Genomic DNA, 15,763 nt, shown 5'->3' on the forward strand with positions numbered 1-15,763 from the left:
CTCTATGCATGAAAGGTTGCATAACCATAAATAAATTCGTTTATACACATTTTCCTATTTTCCAGTTTTCATATTTTCTTTCACTTTTCTCTTTATTATTTTTTATTCATATTAAAGATAATTTATTTATTTATTTTTGATCACGTTATATCAATTTTTATTACATAATATTTTCAAAAGATATGGAAATTTATCATTATATTTATGATAACGTTAATACCATTTTTGTTGTGGCAAACATATTATTTTATTGAGAGATTTTTTTTTAATTAATTATAACATAAATTTATAAATATAATAAAATTAGAAAAACATAATTATTTTTAATTTTGCCAGGAAAAACATATATATATGTTTTGTACGTGAAATCACTAGGCATTAAGCTTAATTATTCCTGAAAAAAAATTTATATACTGTGGAATATTATTCATAATAGCATTAACATCAAGCTTAACGCTTGATGGTTATTCGCATGCATATGCACGCCATGTTTCATAGCTAAATTAAAAATAATTAATCTTTTTCAATATACGACTTTAATTCTAATTTTTGTATCAATTATTTAATATTTAATTAATAATAAATCATTTAAAAATAACGGATTGAAAAAAGATAATCAAGAGAAATGAGAGGAATACTTTTTAATTACTCAGATAATATTTCCAGATGTTAACATGGTGTTTTCGTAATATCGTTCATTAAGTATGCGTCTTGAGCATGTTCGAACCGCTTGACGAGCGGAAGAAGGCGTTCGCCTCCTGGTGTCAGAGAACCGTAGTTTCGCGCGGGAACGGAAGTAGATTGCTGTTTATCGTAGACGGGTTTCAGATAAGGAGGACAACGCTTCAAAAGGATCCATTGTTAACGTTTCCATGACTGGCAAGGGTGTTCTCCGTCCTAATTACCCTAATTTCCTGCAATGACACGTTTTAGAATTTCATAATAATAGAAATATTCCAGCGAAAACACGATAATTCCGTTTTCATCCCGAACATATCGAACTTTGCACGTCTTATCTTCCCGTAATTGTAATTGATTCGCAAATTTATTACTATGGGAAATCAATATTTTTTCGTCTAAATGCTCTTCTCTATGAATTGTTTCTCTCAACGATTCGTTAACTCTGCGATCGATGGTTTGCAACACAATTCGTCACGGAACAACGATTATATTAACAATGTCGGAGAACGGTAACTCCACAAATTAAACAAAATAATAGATCATAGTAGTTTATCGAAAAAAATATATCGAGGACGATGTTATAAAAAAGGATAAAGAATTTAATTGCTATTTTCAAGCTTTTGTTATTTTTTTTCCGTTAATATCGATACCTCTTTTAGAATATCAAAGAGAATACGTGATTATTCGATTTTTAATCCGACACATCGAGCCAAACGTAGCTTGTAAAGAGATCCGTTAGCCGCAAATCGCTTTTTCAGGATTTCCGCATCACTGACAGCGTGTTGACATTTGTGCAGAGATAAAACAGTGGACGATCGTTTAATCTATTTTTCTTCTTTTCACTCGTTACCCTTTCCCCCCTCGCCGCCACGATCACCAGGATCAACGTTGTTCCGTTCAGGACCCGTTTTTATCGCAAATCCGAGTTTGACCGTTACTTTGAAGTTACTCTACTACCTCCATTTTCTTCCCTTTTTTTCGTTTTTCCACCTTTTTCTTTTCTGACGCGTCGCTTTCACGTTTCAATGGCAGGTTTATTCATCTCATTTTCCGTTGGCAAGAATGCGCAATTTTCTGTAATGTAATCCACTTTCGTCGCTCGGAGCTTTTAATGGCCGCGAAAAAATTGCTCGAATGTTGCTCGAACGAGGAAGAAATAGTAAAAGCTCTAAATTTCCATTCGCCTCTCGAGGAAAGTAATGTCTCGGGATTGAAACGCGTCCGAAGAAATCGATGTCTCGATGAATCCAACCCGTTCTTTCGTTTTTCTTTCCTTTCTAAAAAAAAAATCTCTTCTTAATATCGTTAATCTGAAAAATTGCACGGTACATCTAAATCGAGGTTGAAACACGTCGATAATTAGAACGAGTAGATAAATAATAAAGCAATATCGAACCGTTTTTATCGCCTAGATTTCGTTCTTTGGATCCTGTTGAAAATCTCGCTGTGCGATCTTTCGTGGCAACAATGGTGAGACGGTAATCACGAAGGAGAAAAGGGAAACGGAAGCGTTATTAGTGGCTATTAGCACAATGGACGTTAAAACGAGAGGAAGTTACTGGCGTGTACTCTTTTCTTTCTTTCTCTTCGGTTCTTCCATCCATTCTCTAAGAACTTTCCGAAGATTAAAAAATCGATGTTAAAAAATAATGATTAAAACTAAGAAGGACAAAAGGAAGGGATTAGAAAATATTCTTTTTCTTTTCCAATGCTTCTCTTTCTTTCTTTCTTTCTTTCTTTTTTTTTAACGTTAATAATCGATTAATTTCTTCAATCTCTACGGACTCAAGGGATCGAATCCACTCCCGACAATTTATTTACTTGTTTAATTATCCCATTATCATTTCGACGAGCCGTAATTACCTCGTTAACTTCTAATGAACTTCAATCTGTATCGCAAGAGGCGATTTTATTCCTCCTCTCGATCGATACGATAGTCCTCGTGTTTCTTTAACCGCGCTCGTTTTCTAACTTTCCCTCTCGCCCCCTATCCTGCATTTCGAAATTAACAATTCAAACCATCTGCCCGCCCATAATCGCCCGTCTGCCGGGTTTATCTAATCATTGACGTACTTATAATATCATTTCCGTCGTTTTGTTTAATTTGCACTTGCCTCTGCTCGTTTCTACAACTCGATTCTCATATCCCTCGAATTTTTTCGCTCTTTTTGTCTTTTTTTCTTTTTTCCCCCTCCCCTTTTTTTCTGCGTATTATTCTAACGGCTTATCGCGTCTACGTTTCTCCTTCTCGTGACTCCGTTTGCTTTCCGATAAAACTCTCTCTTCCCTCTCGATTTTCCCTACGCTTATATTTGCAAGAAATTTCTATTTGGTATTCAAACCGAGGGGCTCCATCGACAACAAACAGCCACTCTATCGATCCCACGTGGAATCGAAATCCGGAAGAGGAGGATTCGGATTCGCTCGATACCTCGATCGATCCCTCGTTCTTCATTGTGATGGTGAGAGACGTGTCTTCTTCTCGAGCTTACCGATCTATTTATTTCGCTTTATTCCGCCTGCCCATTTTATTCGTTGACAAACTATCCCGGCCAATTTACAGGTTTCCACGCTGTTTCCAGCGTGGTTTATGGGCAAAGTTCGCCACCTAGTTGCTTTCTTACATTTCTTTTTAGCCTTGTATCGGTGAAAAGTGTTCCATCCGTGCGATAAAAACGTTTCGAGACGCGGTAATGTTTGTAACGCGTTGTCACACGTTTGTGGACCATTTACGATAATCGCAAGAAGAGAAGTAGGGATTTTTTTTTTGTCAAACGAATCTCGTTTCACGAATTCGTTTTCACATCGACTCTCTCATAATAGATATTAAAAACTCAGTTTTGTTAAATCGAGTTAAGAGATTAGGTATCTTCCAATCTCCTGTTTCGGAATTTCTTTCGTCCCCATTCATAGCCGAAAAATTAAACAACGGCAAGACAATTGCATAATAGCCTTATAAATTTCGCCCCTATTATCGTCCATCATATCTTTAATAACCATAAAGAAATCGTTACGGATCCCTTTATCCCCAATCTCACGAATTACGCCCCATCAAATGCTACTAACCAGATATTTCTGGATAACGGTGTAGCGTATGTACCCTTCAAACATCTCTCAAAAATTCCAATTCGAAAATCAATCGAATCGATGAAGAGAAATTATTATACACCTCTGTTGGAGAATGACGGAGATGAGAGAAGATGGAAGTCGAATCGAGTCTCCGTTTCCCCGACACTCGAACCCCTTAAACTTGCATCATCCTTTTCGAGGATCAGGCTCGATGCAACGCCCTTACTAGAGATCTTGCTCGATCCGAGCAACGAGTCACGGACGCTGGCAATAAGTTTGATTGGGCTAACAAATTGTCACTCTCGTCTCGAGGAGGAAGAGGCGACGTTCACCACTCCACTTCTTCGTAATAGGCAATTGCGGTTGGCGCACTGGAATCGGTCGTGTCCTAAGTAAATAATAAAATCGTTGCTCGCTCGAGCCAACCAGTCCATCGTGCGACACGCGTTCATACGGGTTCGTTCGTTCGTTCGTTGGTTCGGCTCGTCCCTCTTGGAATCCAACCTCTTGGAAAATTTCCCCATGTATTCCGTGAAATTGCGGATCCCATCTCCCTCCCTCCCACCTCGAATATGAAATTTCACGTTGAACGTAGCGTTTGGTGAATAATTCAACGGTTTGGCGAGCTCGAACGGCGATACTCGATGCTCGAAACGGACGCAAGAATTACGTTAGGATATTATAGGATCTCGAAACGCGTTATTCGTTTTATCGTGGCATTGATTTCTTCCCTTTCTTTCCTTTTCTTCTCCTCTTTCAACCACTATTATTGGCACCTTCGATTCTCCAGCGTTTGTAAGTTATCGGTGTTTTTTTAACGACGTCGTAAGGAGACGGATATATTAACCTCGATGAGAAACGGAGAAGTGTGGGATACGAAGGTGATTTATATCTTTATATCGGAGGAGAGCGTAGTTGGAGATGTTAAAAATTTTTATCCTTTTAATCGTTTATGGAAAAAAATGTTGATCGTGTTTCCGTTGAAAGAAAGACTGCTTCGGGGGAAGAATAATTAAATCGTCCTTATATCATACGTGAATACATATACTCGTCGATTTTTCAGCTTTATCGAACCAAAGAGGTAGCTGAAGGGATATATCCGAAGGAGAATCGAATCTGACTGAAAGTCTTCCTTTGCCAAAGAAATACGAATATATAATATATAAATTTATACAAACGATCGAGGAAATATATTTTATCGTTCCTTCCTCTTCTTTTTCTCGGAATAATCCGCCAAAGTTGAACGACTACGGGGAAAAACTACAGAGTAGTTTGCGCGAGTGAAACGTGATTTCGTGATTAGATTGGATAAAATTTGAAGGAAAGAGAAAGAAAAGGTTGGAGACAAGGGACCGTGAGTGGCAAAAGGTATCGATTGGCGAAACGTCGAAAGATCCTCCAGATGAAATTTCGCAAATTGTCCACGTCCAGTCCGAAAATGGAATTGCTCTCGAGGCGGTCGTCGAGCGACCGGATGTCGACCTTGAAACGGTCGAGGTCCTTTCGAGCATCGATGAAGCTGATGTCGAAGCTGCGTAGCCGAGCGAGCATGCGTTTAAACGGTGGTTTCGATCTGTCTCCGTCCAATTTGCAACATTCGAAAAGGAAACGGGACAAATTGAGCCTGGTGGAGGAGGGGGTCGTCTCGCCCCCCATCACCAACAACAACAACAACAACACTGTCGATTCTTCCATCGAAAATCCTCCTTCGAGGACCGATAACGAGACTCCTCCTGTTCCTCGGGACGACCGCCTCTCCTCGACCCTCGAGTTCGAGTCGCGAAAGATCGCCAAGGAGTTGAGCAAATTGTGCCTTGCAGACCTGATAACGGAGAAAAATCGCAAGTGTCGAGGGAGCAGAAAGATGAGCGACGAGATCTCGCCTAAAGTGACGACGCGCCATATGTTTCGTTGGAGGAGGAGCAACGGGGAGGAGGGGGAGGAGGAGGAGGAGGAGGAGAGCGAGGAGAAAAAGCGCGCCCCTTTTCCATGGACCACCGCCGGTGGCCACGTGTCCTACGAGAACCCGACTTTTCGCCTGGACGCCTCCCTCGACTCGTCCATGTCCGCCTTCTTCTTCGAATCCGAGAACTCGGGTCGCGTTGCGAACGAGGGCGACGAGTGCAAGGACGATAGAGGATACGCGGAGGAGCGTTGGCCGGGCGGCACCGCGTCGACGAATTCGAAGAACGACACGAGGAAGGGGCGAGAATCGGAGGTGGGGCTCGAGGACGATTGCCGGCGAGCGAGCGAATTCGAGCGGGGCTTGTTGACCGGCGCGAAGGCGAGAAGTTTGTCGGTGAACGACGTGGTGCTGCGGGACGAGGAGGTGGCGAGCAGCTTGGTGTTGAACAAGTTGGGGTGTCTCGACGACGGGGAGGCGTCGAAGGGGCGCAAGTCGTCCGAGAAAATTAGGAAAACTTCGGTTTGCTCGTCCAAGTCGTGCAGGATCAGGACGGTGGACAATATCGCCAACTTTTGGACGAACGCACGGGGCGGCAGCTTTCGTAGCAAGGTCTCGGTCGGGAGGAAGAAGTCGATCAAAGAATCGAGGGATTCGCACGATTCCCTGGGTCAGGATAGGGTACTCGTTACGACCACCTCTGGATCAAGTACGGCCCATCAGGTTTCTTTTTTTTAATCACTTTCCACCCGAATTTCCTCCATTCTGTTATCGAATTCTTTTAAATAAATCGCTCGAGACAGATCCAAGCAATTATTTCCCTTCCATGGAAATTTACCACTTATATTTTCTTTCTTACTTTCTTTCTTTCCTTTTCCCTCGATCGCTTTTTCTCGACACGAAGCGCACACGAATTCGCGAAAGCGGGAGAAGGAGGAGGAGGAGGAGGAGGAGGAGGAGGAGGGTGAGGTTTCGAGGTGGAAAGAAAATTGCAACGATAGGATAAAGAAAAATAATAGGGAGAATCTTGACGAGAATATATTTGACTTCTGCGTTTAACTTTGCAAAAAGGATGTTTAATTAAACGCGCGCCTCCGTCGGAAAAGAAAAAAGAAAAATTTCTGCGCGCAGATTTCTTTGGATTATGCAACAGTTTGTCTCTCCATAATGAACGCTCACCGTGGGAGGATAGCAAGTTTGTTACTTTTGTAAAGCGAAAACTCTTTCGCGCCCATTTTCGTCCACAGAAGTTCCGCTTCTTTGCTCGTTTCCCGTCGTATACGTATACATAAATATATATATTTATATACCTGTTGTTGCGATTTATTCTCTTTTTTTTTTTTGTTATCCTTATTCAGCCCCTTTTTCGTTTGTTGTTCACGCAGAGCTGTACTCTTTGCAAGGGATGGAGTTCCTGGAGGGTTTCGGGAAGAAAAAACAGCAGCCTAATCAACAATCGAACAATATATCGTCGGTGCACATCAATCCCCTTACGGCACAGTCTCTCAACATACACCTGCATGGTATCTTTTATTTTCTTTTTTTTTCTCTCTATTTTTCATTGATATTCCTCTCTCTCTCTCTCTCTCTCTCTCTCTCTCTTCTCTCTCTCTCTGCTGTCTCCTTATCTTTTTTATTCGAGTATTCAAATCGAATTTTTTCTTCAATCAAATTTATCCTTCTGTTTGCTGTATCCTTCGTTAAATCTTTTGAAGCGTGTATTTTATGTATTTTTGATAATATCGTTATTGTTAATATTTATTCGTACGTCACGACTTTTTCGTTTCTTTCTTCCTTTTTCTTTTCCTTTCATTAATTTTGACGCTTTGAAAATGGAGAATGATATTTTCTATTAAAACACGTTTCATGCTCCTCGTTCTTAATTTTTCAGCTCTTTTCGCCGCAGTGGAGCATGGGCACCTGGACAAAGCCAGAACGATTTTAGAGTCGACGGACGTAGACGTGAACAGGTGAGTTATCAGATATTTCATTTTTCGGTTAGATTTCATTTTGCTCTGTCCGTTGACATATCCACGGTCCACTTAAAATCAACGTAACGCGTACAGGGAACACGGCCGTTGATATCGCCGTTTAATTAAACATGCGGATACGGACAAGCGGAAAACAAGATGTAACGCTTTGAAAAATTGTAAAAAAAAAAAAAAAAAGGAAAAGGAACAACGGGATGATTTCAGAGGCGAAGATTCGACCTAGTGGCACTCCACGTACAATTGTGATGTAGGTTAATTGCAACTCTTAATTAATTTCACCGACAGTTCCAGCTCGAGAAAACTAAGCCAATTAACATAGAATTGAATGCTCGATTTTGGAGATGGAGGATTCTTTTTCTTTTTTTTTCTTTTTTTTTTTCTGAAAAATTTCTCGATAAACCATATAACTTTTGGAGAAAGCCGGTTGAGAGCAACAATCGTCGTATTACATTCGTTTATTATATTGCATCGATAACATTCGATGAAGGAGCATCTTGGCTTTTTCAGGAAACTATCGTCCCGACTTTGAACATTTCAGAGTTATTAAAAGGGAAGTTTTTAGAGTTTTCGTTGGAAAAATATCTGTCCCCATTCGTTTCAAGGATGGTCGATGCTCGAACGATATTCGTTTGTTTAGAAGGTTCAACATCTCTCTGGTCGATAACGATTTACGATAAAACACCGAGGATCCCGATTGACGAAGATGTGCGATCGTGTCGGAGAAAGTAAAAAATATCGTTCTCCTTGGGCCACGGTTAGAAATTTACGAGAATTCGAGCTGGTCTATTTACTTTCCAAAAAAACTTCTCCTTAGTTCTCTTCCACGTTGCGTTGGCGTGGCGAAAACTCGATTTACTCTCGTACAATATGTGTTTACGACCCAGATGTGTTTCTTTCCACGAATCGTTACGGAAATTTTTCGATCCAGAGAATCTCTCTCTCTCTCTCGTTGCACATTTTCTTTTAATGCTTTCTTATAAATTCCATTCGGTTTTCGGGGATAAAGTTTCCGACAAATATTTCCAAAACCTATGTTCTCCTAAACGGAAGGGAAAGAAATAGAGAATTACGAAGAGGAAACGAAGAATAGAGCGATAGTTATCCTTTTGTATATTATTCATCGATCGACCCATTTGCGTCCAACTACGAATCCATTTGAAAATAGAACTCTCGAGAATTGTTATTGAGAGTTATTTCTCTCGTTGGTGTATAACGTTATAGCCGAGAGTGAAAATTACTCTTCCATGTACTCGTTCAAAATACTCTCGAGAACAACTCTTTCTAACGATCTCATTTTTTTTTTACAGATTTACTCGTATTATAACGTGAATGGAAACTCTCGATCAGTAATTCTTAGAAGAAAAACATACGTATTTCGAGGATAATCAAAATTATCCCCCGAAAAAGTTTTCTTCTTTAAACTTTATTCCGAAATTACGAATTCTCATTCGGGTAATAAACGTAATCGGTTTGTCAGAGGCAACGGCGGAACGTGACGAGAGGCAAAAGCCGTAGAACGATAAATTATAATTTGCCGCTGCCTTGTATCCTATTGACTCGCGTTAATTGGCGTTCGATGGAACGTTCGTACGCCGAGGCACAAAGCCCCCCTCGCACGCATTTCGTCGCGTTACATGGTTCCTACATTGTAATCGTATCGATCCGTGACATAAGGCTCGTTAGATACGTAGCAATTCCCAACGATAATTAGATTTTATCGAGTAAATGGACACCGTATTCCGCGATACGTGTTCCATGGTAGATCCTCGGCCATTCATCCTCTATACGTAACGTATTTGAACCGCAACTTACTTGGGTGTCACGTTTCGCTCGTCGAGATTTCCCCGAACCCCGTTGGAAATTCGCGTTTTCCCTCGTGTTTTCCTCCTCGAGCAACGAGATCGACACTCGAGCGACGATTTAAAATTACCACCATTATTTTTTCCCTTGCTGGAACACGTCGGAGGCGCGGCTGATTCCTGGCATTAATTTTCGATGCTTTATTGAGTACCCGTCGAAGAGAGGAGAGTTTCTTTTCGCTCGTTTCACAAGTTGGACGGGAAAAAGAAAAGAAGAAACTGAAAGTAGAGCGCGATAGTCGGGAGAGAAAGACATAGAGAAATTTAATAAAGCGACAGAGTCACGAGGCTCGAGCAACAACCGAACAGAAGAAGAAGAAGAAGAAGAAACAGTTTCGAAGCTCCATGTGTACCGGCCGAGGAAAAAGGGCGAAAGTTCGATTCTTTCTCGAAACGAGGAAGAAATTACTCGCCGCGAGTGATCGCCGAATTTCGACCGGAACTCGAGATATGTTTAAATCGGTCTCTTTCTCTCGAAACGATCCATCGAAGCCTGGATGGAGAGATGGAATAATCGCGAATGAGGCATGAATCGGCAATCGTGCGTGCGCGCAATCGTAATAATCGAACGGCCATTCGTTGCCGTCCGCGATAATCCATTTAATCCGCTTCTCCTCTCTTTTTGTGCCCCAGTTCACCGAATGCCAATTGGCAAAAGCGGTTCGTTTATCCGAGAACGAAATTGATACCGATCACCGTCCGGAAATAGTCGGCGGCGTTCGTTTATTTCCCGAACGGCGCCGATTCGAAACTTTCTCGTGCGTTGCGATTCGGATTTCTTTCAACTCGAACGTACGTTCAACTCGAATCTCGAGCACGATGTATATTTTCCAACTTTCTTCTTCATTTTTTTAATCGATCGCATATGTATTCCTTGACCAATATATCAAATATTAATTTTGAATAAATTTTTTTGAAATATATATACACGTATAAATATTATAGAAAATATTACAATTTTCCACTACAATTTTGCGCGAAGATGGATCGTTGGATATGACAAATTTTTCCTCTATGCTTTCCCTCCCCTCGGTGAGGGGGGTCAGTTTTACGGTGATTCAGTGTTAAATCGTAATTAATCTTTTCGCTACGTACGTAACGCCGATATGAATTGGATTTTCAGCGTGAACAGCGACGGTCTGTCACCCCTGGATGTTGCGGTGCTCAGCAACAATAGGCCGCTTGCAAAAATGCTGGTCGCGTTCGGTGCACAGGAGGGTAACCAGTGTAAGTAAACTTCAACTGCGAATGTTTCGTTTGTTCGTTCATTCGTTCTAAATTAACAAGGAAACGAGGCTAAATTATTTTCACGATCATTCGATTCCACGATGCGTGAACGTTCCGCGTTTATTATCCGCATTGAAGTTTTTACCGTCTATTGTTATTTTTCACATTACGAACAATTATCTTCTCCTTTCTTTTTTCTTTTTTTTTTTTTTTTTTTTTCAATGGAAGAAAACGAGAAGGGACAAATTTATCATTTTTCTGGATAAACGTACGTTTTCTCTATACTCCAATCCGGTAGCATTCTTTTTTCTCTCTGCCGTGATAAATGGCAGTCGTGGTAGGAGGAGAAAGGTAGAAAAGCAAGTAAATTAAAAGCCTTTTGATCGATCCTCTTTTTTTTTCGGGATACAATACGCGTGCAAATGTTTGTTTCGCCAACACACGTGGAAAAAAAGAAAGAAAGAAAGAAAGAAAGGAGCACAGAAGGAATTTGTTTGCACGTGATAAACGTTTCGAAATCGTGCATTCGTTTTGTGCCCATCCACAGAAATAATTGTCGGTGGCATTCAATGGCGTGCAATTCAAGATGGAAATTACTCGATTAAATTTCAAACGGGAACTCCGAGTTTGTGTCGACGAAAAATCACGATTATCCGAGCGATATTACTCGACGTATCGAATGGAAAAGAAAAGAAAGAAGAGAGAGAGAGAGAGAGATAATAAAACGCGAGGAGAGGAAAAACGTGGGGATTTTTAGCGGTCGGTGCAGAGGAGTGCACTCTAAAAAAAAGAAAATAATCGATTGGGATGGGATTCCAATTAGGATTCCGCAGTCTGTAATAAAAATGCCGTCGAGCTTTATTGCGTTTCGGCCGCGGTAGGAAGAAAGAAAGAAACGAAAAATAAAATTGGAGAAATGCGACGCGCGTGAAAAGGAACGAGCAACTTTCCATCCAGCCTTTCTCCTCCTCCCCCTCCCCCCACTAATTCGCCATTGTAATCGCAACCATGGAATCCGATCGATAATTAAACTCTTTCGTTTTCCTTCCCTCGCGATATACGTTATTCCCCCCTCTTCCTAGATTTCTATCTCTCATCTTTCGATATTAACCAAACACGAAATACGTATTCGTGTTATTGCATTTTGATTCCCGGATAATTATACAGTTCGTGTCAATTTATCGAGATTGATCGATCGATAATTATACGTTTACGCGCTTGTAAATAACGAATCAACGGTTGAACGAAAATTCGGGGGACAACAATCGTGCGCAAATTAGTGGGTGTTTTCGGCGGTGATTGTGGTCGAATCTGTTCCCCGTGTCGATGTTAATTCAATTACGAAATGCGCTCCGGGAAATTTGATAAAACGATACGATTTCGGGGACCGCGATGGAATTCAAATTATTACCGGGATCGGGCCAACCTTTTAAACGTGCGAATTTATCGGCCGAATGCTCTCACGGTATTTCGTTAAATAATTCTACGTCACGTCCAATTTCCGTTCTTCCCAATATTTGTTTTTCTCTACTTCGTTAATTTCCGCGTAATTCAGTTTCGCTCGTTTAATTTATTCGCCTATTAAAAAATTATAAATCGTAACGAGACACCATTTGTGAGAAAAGAATAATAATAATCGTATCTATTTATCCTATCGTGTTTTAACGTCACATCTTGTGAACATCAAGAATTTATGCCGGCATTAAACTCTCTTCAATTAAAATCTCCTTTTCTTTTTTTTTTCGAAAAATCGAAAAAGTTGAGCTTTTAAAAGTTCGTCTCGGATTTTGCTTGGTATTTCGTTGAAATCGGAGAGAAGGGAAAATAGAAATCGTTTCATCGTGGATATCTTGTTAATGTCTGTCGCGGAAACCATATCGAAAGTTGTAAACCGATTCGTTCTGGGATAAAAATTCTCTGGACAGAAAGTGGAAATCGATATCCTATGTGGGCACAACGATCGCGGTACGATCGTTTCTCGGATGCAATCCACTTGGCATTTTACATTCATAAACATCGGGTACGAGTGAATCGACTCAATTAGTGGCTGCGTGATTTTTGCGTGATTCCCTCTCTCTCTCTCTCTATCTGACCAGACAAGTCTCGTTGATTCGTGTAATTGTCTCGATTACACGTATATATCCTTCACGATTCTCCTTTCAATTTCGTCTGTTCTTTTTCTTCTTTCGTTCCCCTCCCCCCTATTTTTATTTCATAATTTTTCCACCGGTAAATACGTAGCCTGCAAACGTCGTTAAATTGTTCCCTAACAAAGTCTATTCACGATGCGTAAACACCTATCGCGAACCAGTAAAATCAGAAAGATTGCGAATTGGGTCAAACAATCGTATCACCTTGCTTCCATCTTTTCGTTTTAATCCAATTATTATTATTGGCCAGCGATGGAGAGGAGATCGTAGGAGTTAATTAAAAAAAAAAAAAAAACAAGTACGTGTAATTGCAAAATTTTACAAGATCGCGAAAGATGTTTCGAGCTGGAGAAAAATCTCAGATGATAAATTCTTGTTAATTCCGTCCAACAGTCAAATCTCCGGAGTCCCTGGGCAGTCATTTGGCTTCGTTGCTGCTGGAGGCGGAACACAGAGTTCAAGAACTCGGCGGGAGTACTTCCGGTAGCGGCGGCACTACCCTCCTCGAACCACCGACCAGTCATAGATCGAGCTTTTCGTCGCAGCACAACAATCTCACGGGATGCGGTGGTAGCGCCGAGGACAAGCAACTCGCCTTGTGGGAGAGAAGAGCTAGAGCGCTTAGAAAAATGTTGCTCGGATTCGATCAAGCTAGTAAGCCCCTCCGTGTACTCTTCTCCGTTTTAATATCGGTCTTATATATTCCACGATCTTATCACGAATTGACTTGGCGTTAATTTTCTTCCAGGACCGCCAGACATGCCCTTCCTGGTGGCTGTGGACGTGACAGGAACAAATTCGGTAACCGTGAGATTCCAGGAGCCAGATTCCCACGATTCTCCTATCTGCACGAAATTCAAGGTCCAGTGGAGCATCAAAGAGGACTTCTCGGTGATCTGCGGGGAGAGGGAGGTTCTGGATATGAAGCAGAGGGAATGCAGGATCGACGATCTGATTCAAGGGCAGAAGTATTACTTTCGAGCGGCTGCTGGCAATTTAAAGGGCTACAGCAGGTTCAGGAATTCGACTCCTGCCCACGTAACGCCCAGTAGTAAGATTATTTCTAATTTGCGGGTCGCGTAGTAGATCGAGCAACAGAGAAATGTAGAACGAGATCGATTTGTCGATTTCGATCGCGTTTGAATCGAGTCGAGTTTAGAATCTCCGTCGCGCGTTACGTACCGATCACGGAGAAGGTAAAGTGCACGAGTATCGTTCCAGGTTGGAGGGACATAGATGGCAGAGTGCCAAGGTTTGCTGGCCGATTGGAACAGTTGAATACTTTGTTCACGGACATAAGACGGCCAGAGTACACCCAAGAGACGCCGGCCGTGCAGAGGCGTAATCACAAGAAGAAAACAACGATAAAGCAGCTGTTCACGGCGACGAGCAAGTTCCAGAAGAACTTGAGGCGCGGTGTCTTCCTCGCTTGCTTGCTCTACCACGAGGATAAAGTGTTGGTGACAAACGAGGATTTCTTGCCTGTGATCGAAGTCGACGAGACTTATCCTAGCTGTATTTACAACGATTTCCATTGGCTTATGAAAGTTGGTTGCACGTGGGACGATGTTAAGATTCTTCGTCAAGACATGGAGAAAAGTCACAGCAGCTCGACCAATCACTTCAGGATAAAACTTTTACAGGCTGCTGCGCAAATGCAGGTTTGTCTTTTCTGCTATGCCGTGTAAAATAAAACGGGCAAATGGGCGTGACGTTTAATTTTGAAAATTTTGTCTCGTAGGCAGCACTATGTATACAGGATCTTGGCCAATTGTATCATAAACCTATTAGAGATGTTCAAGGGACTTTGGTCTTCTCCACGGTGAACTACGTAAAATCGCCAAAATTGATATCGGTGTTGAACAGCAGATGGTTGCCACTCAGCAAAGTCACGAAGAAAGTCATTATTCACGAAGACAGTAACGTAGCGGATATTTTAATAGCCAGTATACAGGAGCAGATGACTTACCATCAAGTTAGCAGTATCAAATTATCGAAGGGACTTTATCTCGGTTATTTGAAGATGCAGAGTAGCGTCGATCTTATTCAAGTCGTGGTACCCGCGAAATCGCCTAACGTTTTGCCTCATTGCAAGATCCGCGACAATCCACACGTTTCTGCGTAAGAATCGTATCTTCGATAAATTGTACAGTATTTTCAGATAGATATTCCTCCCGCTATTGCTTATTCTTATTCACTTATGTTTATACAGCGAAGAATGGGATTATTTGAAAAGGATAACTCGCATTCACGCATCAGACGCATCGGTTAAAGATTGCGAAGAAAAAGAAAACGTAACGAACGAGTGCCAAGGTACGGAACAGCAAAAGTTGTTTGTCGATCTGGTCGCTGCTACGGCAAGACGTTTGTTCAATTACATGGAAATTAGCCCCGAAGATTCCTTGCTCCATCGGCTCTACGACGCTGAAGTTATCGATCTGACTCACGATGTATCCTTTCTGATCGCTGTGCCTCCTGCAGAGACCGCTTGTTGCGTGCCTGGAACCAGAGAAATCCTTCTACAACGTGGCGATCTTCTGTCCTTGCCTATTCAAGTATTTGAAATGGTCCATTTAAATACTTATCAGAAGGATGTGATCAACAGATACTCAAGATTAAGTTGCATTCTGGAACTCGACACGGCGCAAGCGCAATACAACCACAGAGAAGCTTTTAGCTCTCTGGAGTTAAGCGTGGCGAAGGATAAATTGGCCAGGCTGCAGGATCTTCAGACTCAAGTGAACACCGTGTGGAAAGGAGCTAGGTGGCTCATAGATGTGATCACGTTCGCCAGAGATCGAGGCTTTTCGCAGCAGAGCGTAAGTTGACCAAATCCTGTGATCTCTGTAAAAAAAAAAAAACAATTATCCAAAATTCAATACA

At 41.5% G+C, this 15,763-nt stretch overlaps 1 protein-coding gene across 7 annotated transcripts in view; it reads left to right on the forward strand.

Moving 5' to 3' along the window:
* The window catches only part of LOC107998674 (ankyrin repeat and fibronectin type-III domain-containing protein 1), a 98,270-nt gene that overhangs the window by 77,958 nt on the left and 4,549 nt on the right, over window positions 1-15,763 (forward strand). For 3 of the 7 annotated variants that reach the window (XM_062084583.1, XM_062084582.1, XM_062084584.1), the window contains 8 exons: window positions 7,039-7,176; window positions 7,545-7,623; window positions 10,627-10,730; window positions 13,274-13,534; window positions 13,629-13,931; window positions 14,102-14,541; window positions 14,622-15,001; window positions 15,093-15,699. In XM_062084583.1, the coding sequence (XP_061940567.1) occupies window positions 7,039-7,176; window positions 7,545-7,623; window positions 10,627-10,730; window positions 13,274-13,534; window positions 13,629-13,931; window positions 14,102-14,541; window positions 14,622-15,001; window positions 15,093-15,699 (2,312 nt within the window). Of the gene's footprint in view, window positions 1-3,200; window positions 6,363-7,038; window positions 7,177-7,544; window positions 7,624-10,626; window positions 10,731-13,273; window positions 13,535-13,628; window positions 13,932-14,101; window positions 14,542-14,621; window positions 15,002-15,092; window positions 15,700-15,763 lie in introns of those variants that run through there. The other 4 variants (XM_017058059.3, XR_001766242.3, XM_062084581.1 and 1 more) reach the window with 4 other exon arrangements.

The sequence above is a fragment of the Apis cerana genome, linkage group LG14 (assembly GCF_029169275.1).
Source record: "Apis cerana isolate GH-2021 linkage group LG14, AcerK_1.0, whole genome shotgun sequence".
NCBI lineage: Eukaryota > Metazoa > Arthropoda > Insecta > Hymenoptera > Apidae > Apis > Apis cerana.